General features: G+C 40.9%; 1 protein-coding gene across 1 annotated transcript in view; it reads left to right on the top strand.

Annotated features, from left to right (window-relative positions):
- Positions 1-2,196: 2,196 nt before the first annotated feature.
- The window catches only part of CDHR3 (cadherin related family member 3), a 34,935-nt gene continuing 28,249 nt past the window's right edge, over positions 2,197-8,882 (top strand). The window contains exons 1-2 of the mRNA XM_063155934.1: positions 2,197-2,411; positions 5,207-5,409. Of these exons, the coding sequence (XP_063012004.1) occupies positions 2,258-2,411; positions 5,207-5,409 (357 nt within the window). The 5' untranslated portion in view covers positions 2,197-2,257. The remainder of the gene's footprint in view (positions 2,412-5,206; positions 5,410-8,882) is intronic.

The raw sequence follows: 8,882 nt of genomic DNA, 5'->3' as shown, positions 1-8,882 counted from the left end.
GAACTACCTGAAAGCCCTGGAGACATATCCAGAGGGAATGCAGAAATTAGCTGCTCTATGGGTATTTACTTAGTACCTGAAACAATTACCCATTGCGTTTCCAGGTGAAGTTGGGGACAGGATAGCATTGCAAGCATGTGTGCATTCCTGATGCCTTTCCCATACATGTCTCCTGTAGCTCTCTGCAGTGTTTGTATCATAAATAATGTCTGGTTTATGTTCATGGACTTTGAATCCTTGCTGAAATTAGATCTGTGCACATTGTCAGAAAGAGGATCAAAACAAAGAAGCTGAGAAATATATTTATAAATATAAATACATAAAGATATATATAATACATATAACATATTTTAAATATATTTATATTTATTTAGGAACAAAAAAAAAGCCACACCAAAACCAAATTCCCCCTTCTCCCCACCAAAACCCAGCCTAAGAAGAAAAGAAAGAAAATAAAGGATGAAATTGTGACCTATGAGTTCTGGAGAAGTCTTGTCTATCCAGAGTATAGGATGGAATCAGTCCTATCCCTCAAAGCAGATCCTAAACAAATTTAGAAATCCTGAAAGACTTTGAAACTTATCCCAGATGTTTCTGTAGTTTTTTCAAGACCTAAAGAAACAGGCTTATAATGGGATAGGTTACACATTACAACTAAAAGGACGGAATAAAGCTAGCAGCAGTTTAACAGTGTTCTGGTAATTAGTAGAAGATCACTGTACAAGACATCACAGTGTACAAGCCTGATTCATGCCTGTGCACACAGACCTCATCTTTGTGAGGCATCCTGTCACATCAAAAGCTTCTTTGTGAACTCAGGAAGTGCATATGAAGGGATGGGCAAAGAGCTGGTAGGCAAAGGGACATGTTAGAATTTTTTGACACTATAAATATATTTACATTATTATCAGCATAACTAGGTCATTTGAGAGTGAGACTTTCCACACACTTTCTTTACTAATGTGAAGTCTAGGCACACATTTCCTGGGACGAAGGAAGATCAGCTTCCTTGGTACTACAGGTTGTGCTCCCAAATGATATTGTGTGGCCACATCCACTTCAAACCATTACAAGGTCCTAGAAGCACTTTAAAATAGATGCAGATTAGCCATAAAATGAGTACTTCTCATGATTCCTCAGATCAGTATCTGATACGCAGGTATGGTTCAGTTCCAATCAACAGGCTTTACTGGTGCATCTTTTCCAGCAGAATTCACAGGTACCATACACAGGTACCACAGCCTGAGGTGAGTGCAGCAGGCACAGGCAGTGCCTGCCCTGGTGTTAAACTGGCTGCTCATGCTCAGCATGTCCAATTAACAGGAGCATGCTACACAAAACACAGAAGCAAGGGACAGAACTTTCTGAGCTGCTGTCAGCTTTCAGTGGGACAACCACAGAGGGTCGTGCAGAAACATCCAGAGGTGCCAGCTGAGATCACAATTCAGTCAGGTTTCTCCACAGCTGTGTTAAATCTGAATCTCAAAATTCTGCCTCTTAGCAGAGCTGCTAAGTTTGTGTGGAGGTGTTGAGAATCAACTTGATGAATCCCTGAGCAACCTGATTTAATTAAGCCTGCTTTGAGCAGGATATTTGACTAGGTGACCTCCAGAGGTCCCTTCCAGGCTAAATTATTCTATGAGTGAATTCTAATGCACCTATACTGCACCCAGTTCCAGTATTCATGTCACTTCTCTCCCATGCTCCATGAACTAACACTAGGACTGTCCTTAGTTTAAAAAAAAAAAGTTGGCTGTATTGTGAGCTAGCAAGTTAAATTCCTAATCTCAGGGAACCAGTGCACTTCTGTGGGGATCCATGGTGTTCCTGAGACAGCTGCAGCGAAGCTGCATCATGTACAAACTTCATCATGTACACATGCCTCACCTCCAGGTATGTAGTATCTGTGTTCTGAGAGATTCTCTGGTAGTCAGAAAAACAAGAAAACTTCAAGTTCCTGGTTTGGGTAAAAACCATGAGTAATTGATTCTGGTGGGTGAAGAGAGCACCTCATTGCTGGAGTGGTGAGAGCAACATGGTATTTCCAGATTTAAAACATACTAGATTCTCTTCACAATGCTTCATTGAATAAGATGATTATAGTGGAAGGACAATTAATGACTGTTTTCCCCAGTACAGACCAGGGCTGTGAATGAAGTGTCAGCAAGGAGCAGCTCCCTGACGAGCAAACAAGCTGGTGGTGTTTGGAAACTCCCTTGGAGACACAGGTCCTTTGTTTCATTTCTCACTGCACAACATGAAAAAGAGGGAGAATTTAGATGGAGCTGATGTAAACTGGGGAAAACATACTGTGATCTTCCTTCAGTTTGCATGCTGGGAACATGAAGGACGGGTCATAAAGACAATGAAGAGCATGCTCCTTTTCCTAATTTTGCTGGGAGTAGTATCTGGTAAGAACATGATTTCATTATGCTGCTAAAATTAGAACACTGTTGGCTGTTATACTTTCTCTAGGGAACTTTATAATACATATTTAGGGATCAGACACAGATGGGAAAAATCAAGCAACAATTATTTTCTGACTGAAATAGACTGGGCTCTGTGGTTACAGCAGTATAATGAAGAGAATATGACTCTTTAATAAAACTCTTTTTTTGGATGAGGCACTTCATTTCTAATAGCCACTGCCCAGTGTGTCAGCACTGGAGTGGGAAAGGAGGTCAGCTCTCCAAGAAACAATAACTGTGGGTTATAGTCCAGCATCCTCCTTTCACATATTGATAACATTTCTCTTTGATAAAGTAAAACAAGCAATCTAACTGTGCCAAACAGAGAGAAAGTTGTGGAAAATATTCGTAGTATGACATGACTAACTTTAATCAGTGTAAATGCATGGGAGATTTGCCAATATGAGTATTTGCACACTACCAACTTAGCAGATCTTCAAACTGTCTGAAGTCTGGGTGGCACATGAAGCACTGCTGTTGCTGTAGGCACCTGCCCAGGTAGGGTCATTTGGCTCTCAAGGAGCTGTAAGAGCTCTGCCATCCCTCAGGAGCCTCTCAGTATTCAGTGGTTTTCCTGACGTTCCCAAAACTGTGATTAGGACCCTGCCTGCCACTTTCAGCTTTCTTTGAAAAATAGCATTTTTCTAACCTGCGTGGTTGTGGATAGAGAAAATCTTGAGGGTGCTACTCAAGCACACTCTAAAGACTGGAACATCACAGATAAATAAGTCTTAAATATACATAAACTTCTCCAAAACAATCTGATTATTGCTTTGTCTTGGACTCATAATTTGTCAATTATTGTCATTGATAATTCTGATAAATAATGTGTTAAATTGCTACAGAAATATTTTGGTCTGCAAAGTAAAGAGGTAAGCAAGGATTTGTGAATATGGAAGGCGAGTTTTTGCAAAATTGGTTGGAAAAAGAAGCTGCATTCAGATGCAGCACCTAAAATTTCAGTTAAAATGAAGAGCAAGAAATTAGAACTTTTGATTTAGAAAGACAAATTCTGAATAAACAGCCAATGCAATCTTTGGACATAACACAAAAATAGCAACTCCTTTCTACATTTCTAAATACTGTAAATTATTTCATTGCTTGTATAAATGGTTTCCATTAATGAACTGTGGCTTGATAAGTGAACTGAATTCATCAAGTACTGTCCACAGGAGATTACATTTGAAGTTCAGCTCCACTTATGGAAATGTATCTCCAGAAGCCCCTCTCAGCCCAGCCTCATTTGCATGGGTGATTTTTCTTGATGGTGTTTTCCAGAATTTGTAATAACAGTAATAAAAACTTGGTCCTTCACTGTATCTTGCTCCTGCTGACATAAATCAGTAACAGCTCAGCTGAACTCGGTCCCACCAGGGTGTCAGACTGACCTGTTCAGATTAAATCTTTCAGGCATTTCCCACCTCACAGTGTCCCACATCCCACCCTGTACCTCTAGGTTATCTCCAGTGTAATTTTTTTCCATAAATGCCCAAGTAATCCCAGCTGGGTCAGTGACCCAGGAACCTGCAGTATCTGCAGTGTGGGATCATGAGAATCTCCATGCAGCTCTAATGGTCTCAGACCAGTTCCTGTAGCAGCTTTTCAACCTTGCAACTCTGCAGCAAAAAAAAAAAAAAAAAAAAAAAGACTTCATGGAGCTTTTGCCACAGTAATTGCTGGTGTATGAAGAGCCTGTCCAGACCCTTGAGTGGACACTATCTGTCTCCCTCTTGGCACAGAGTGTGCAGGAAGTTTGGATGATCACAGTGGGAAGTATCTGTCTCCCTGTTGGCACAATGTGCAGAAGTTTGGCTGAACACAGCCAGCTTTCTTGGAGAGTGTTTTGGATGAGCCAGTGAAGCATCCATCCCCAAGCAAGAGTCGCCCCTGCCACAGTCTGGTGTTGAGTTACATTGCTGGTTCAGGGATATGAGATTACTGAAGTGTTGTTTCAGGGCATCAAAAGCAGCCCTGATTTATGTTTTCTTCATAAGATGAAGCACAGCAGGCCTTTGTCAAAAATACCAAAAACTAGAAGCTAAATGACAGAGAAAGCAAAAGGTCTGGGGAATCCAGAGGTCTGGACAAGTGAGGAGCTTGTGCAAATCTGTGGATGCCTCACCAGCACGTGCAGCTCCCATGCAGTTTTGAACCATAGGGTGCTTTTGTGGGCCTGCATCTTCTCCAAAGACTCCAGGCTGCTCTTCCTTGCTCAAAGCAGGAGACATGACAGTACACCCCTGAAATTGTTATGAAATCACACTACTCAAGAGCCAGGCTTTCACACAGCTGCTGTAGAAAGAATTAGAAGAGGGAAAATGGAGGAAATAGGTGCTGCAGATAGTGTAGTCCACAAAAAAAAACATTGCTTCTTTGGTATCTGAGTCTGTGTGATCCAAGGTACTTCATGTAACAGTGAGCAGAGGCAAGAATTAGTACAGGGAGCAAAATGAAAAATAGAAATGTTTTGGGCTTCTTTGCTTCTGTACAAAGACATATATGAAGGCAAATGATGCAACAAAATAATACTTTGACAATGACCACTCTAGATGACAATACTATAGGGCTGAATTACAGAAAAGATGGATTCTTTTGCCATTAATTCTGGATTTACTACCACATGTCCCCATTCATAGGTAAAAAGAGAGCCAGGGCTTTTTGTGTTCCTTAATGGCAGCTCTTGACAAAAGCTGTGTATTTGTTAGCTCAAGTAATTTTGCATTCATTTTCCTCTGCAGGAAGAAGATCCCAGTTGCTTCAGGGCTTACCTGCAACAAGCACTGTTGAAGAAAACTCAGCAGCTGGTGTTGCAGTCTGTGACTTTAATGTGACTCTTTCTCCATTGGCTTCTGAAGGTGTTGCAGTTCTTCCCACCATAGTAAATTCAAATCCACTCACAGAAGCTTTTGACATTGTATCAAAAGGAGGTCTTGAATTCAGGGTGAGTTTTCAGTTTAACTTGAGTAATTTTCAGTTGTAGGCTGATGTTTCCTGGATTACTGAGCACTGACAGTGCACAATGTCTCATCTTTTAATCAGAAAAGAATTTTAAATGCAGACTGTGGTGGTATTCAAAAATGCTGCAACAGATATGACAGATGAATAGCAATAGTAATTATGATTTTTAATTGCATCTAGGAAAAATCACTCATCACAATAATTCCTTTAGTTCTGTGATAGAAAAAATGTGATTTTTAGAAAATAAGAGGTGAAGAAGAATGTGGAGGATCTGCTTCTGTTTTGAGGTTTTATCCAAAGTTTTTCAGCTTAATATTTATGAAGTCACTGTGAAATGAAAGTGCCTTAGTTAAACCACATTCAGCTTCTGTTTGGCCACTCTCACCAAGAATTAAAATTAATTTGTTTCACTCCCAAATTAAATGAAACTGAATTAGATCAAAGTAATTTTTAATTCTGAACAAAGGCTGTGACACATGAGGAAGTTATCTTGACGTAGGAGTTATCACCCTTCCACACATCTGTGACCTGTCTCTATCCATTGCATGCTCTTGTCCTGTGGCAAATGCAGAGTAATTTCCATTACTTCAGGCTGATTTTCATTGTTGAATAAATCAGCAAATATTAGCTCACATTTGTCACAGGCAATGAGTGTTCAGATGCATGATAACTTGTCATCCCACTGCAACTTGCTGGTGTGTCTGAGCCTGAACAGTGACACTGAAGGGTGGCTTTAATAGATGCAGATAGAAATGGTGCAGAGCCTTAAAAAGGTGATTTGAATATCCTTTTCTGGGTGTTTCCAAGGAAGTTCAGGTTTTCACAGAACTGATACAACAGCTCTTTTCTAGTTGTCTTTGCCGGTGATTCTGGGAGAAAATTTGGGAAAGGAAAGGCTGTGGCCCGGGGTTTGATGAGCCTGCAGGGAGCTGCTGTGTCTCCCATGCTCCAGACTCCCAGCAGAGCACAAAGCTCTCTTGTGCCAGCTCTGATGGCTCTTTACTGCTCCCCAGCCAGCTCAGTGAAATGGTTAAAAAACCTCTCACAAAAGCCATCTTTACCTGTGAAGCACAGGGTGGGACTGTACAAATACCTGGACTGGGTCAGCTGAAGAGATCATAGAACCATAGCATTATAGAATATGCTGAGTTGGGAGGGTTCCTTCAGGATTATGAAATCCAGCTCCTGGAACACCCCAAGAATCACTCCATGTGCCTGAGAACATTGTCCAATTGCTTCTTTAACTCTGCCAGGCTTGGTGCTGTGACCACTGCCCTGGGAAGCTGTTCCAGTGTCCAGCCACTTTCTGGGTGAAAAACCTTTGCCTGATGTGTAACCTAAACCTCCCCAAACTCTGCTTAATGCTCATTCCTCCCCTCCTGTGTAACAATCAGAAGGAAATGGATACATCCCTTAAAGTGGTTTTGCTGACAGAAAATCCATAATGTAGGACTCCCTTCCTAAGCTTTATTTTGGCACTTTGAATTAAAGTGATCCCTTCTGCTGCCAAAAAGCCCCTCAGTCCTTTTATACACCTGCTTGGTCCCATCCCATGCCATCCTTATGTTGTGACACACAAGAATTTATACTGCTGCGTATTGAGTGTGACTGAGAAGTTAATATGGAGGGGAAAAAACAGACAAAAAGTCCCTCTAGGGTTTTTTTCATGGCAAGGATGATGGAGAAATTATTGTTCTAGAACAGTGGAAGATGACACAAGGATGAAAATGAATGGCCAAAAAAGCTGGAAACTGGAGACAGCTTCTTCCAAAGCGCCAGTTTGTATCCATTGCATACCACAGCCACATTACCAGAATGGCCTGTGAGCCTGTTTGTGTTCTGCTTGAGCTGTTGCTTTTTCCAACATTCCCTAAGTCACTCGGAGGAATAGAACAAAGAGTTTGAGCCAGTGAATATCAGTCATGAAAAAGTCATAAAGCAATCTACATCCAAATTCTGCAAATTAGCAGAGGAGTGCTAACTACAACTTATAAAGCAAGGATAAATACATGGGTGGTTTTAGTTAATTTATTTGATGAGGGTTGTACTTTCAATTATTTATGCCATGTTGTAGCAGATCTGAACAATATTTCACAAAAAGTGATGTGTTCCAAAACTAGACACCTCAGCTCTACCTGCTGCCATGATATCTTTGTTAAGATATAGAAGAAGGCAGTATTTCATGAATGAATTATGAGATTACTAAGTACCTGCTAGAATAGGCTCTTCAGTATTTATGAAGCACATTTAGCCCTGTTGCAGCAGCAGACAGCAATATCACGTTTCTTGATATATTTTGAGACTTCTGAGAAAGTAACAATTTCTGAGATCTCAGTTCTGTCCCTTACTCCTCACCTTACTCCTGTTTGAAGGTTCTCAGGAGCAGAAGATGTGTGGAATGTATAAAAACCTGCTGCTGCCTGAAACTGCCTGGGTGCTCTTAGTGGTGCTCTCTGAATATATTGGTGGTGGAGCAGCAAGCAGCGAAATTCTCATGTGGAATGAGGGATAGACATTAGATAGTTTAGGGGTGAGTCTAGATCCCCCTTCATGAAGCCTGCAGCTGCTTCAAGTGTGTGCACTCCTGCCTTTATCAGTAAGCTTTGCTCCTACCTGAAGGAAAGGTGAATTCTGGCTCACAGCCTATACCAGTGGCATGCTGTTCCCAAAAAGCTTCAAAAGCAACTTAGAAAGAGGCAATTTAGATTCACATCTTCACTTCTAAGGCATTTATAAAGGAGGGTGGGAGATGTGTATTTAGACACATTTAGTCTGGCTGTAGTTACATCACCAATGAAAATATTTGGCTGTGAATTGGAGGGATAATCTGCAGAACACAAAACTTCTGCTTAGAAGAGGACACTTTCAAATGTTGAATTCATTGTATGTGTTTATGGTATTTAGATCTCCATCAAACATTCATTTTGAACATCAAGCTTTCCACTGTTGTGACAAGCTTTTTAGAATGTTTCTTCTGTGTTAGCCTCACTTTTATGGGAAACTTGTATCTGTACAGGAGAAGGAGAGGAGACCATCCAGGACACAGTTATTTTCTCCTGCAGTATTTTAACAAAAAGATCCATGAGGTTCCAGACAGAAGCTGTTTTATTTACCAGAAGGCACAAAACATTTGTGCTTCTCTTCACTCCCCTCCAACTCTTTGTTATTTGTCTCTGTTTTGACTTCTGTCTTCTAACTGTGCTGACATCACTTTTGTGTTTGTCCTCTGGCTCACAGCATCTCATCTAAACCCAAGGATTTATTTCATTGTTTTCCTTCTGGAAGCTCTTCAGCCTCCTTTATTCTTCAGTATTGCAAATACACTGACATGCTACTTGTCACATACACTCATGAGCCCCATCAGTTTTCCTTTCTCCAGTTTCACAGCACCTGCTACTGTGTTCAAATTTCACAGTTTGTTAGCCACACCAAAAACGGAACTGTCACCTTTTCCTT

Source organism: Melospiza melodia, chromosome 4 (genome assembly GCF_035770615.1).
Source record: "Melospiza melodia melodia isolate bMelMel2 chromosome 4, bMelMel2.pri, whole genome shotgun sequence".
NCBI classification, from domain to species: domain Eukaryota; kingdom Metazoa; phylum Chordata; class Aves; order Passeriformes; family Passerellidae; genus Melospiza; species Melospiza melodia.
Note: the sequence above shows the minus strand (reverse complement) of the source record. Positions and strands in the feature narration are given on the sequence as shown.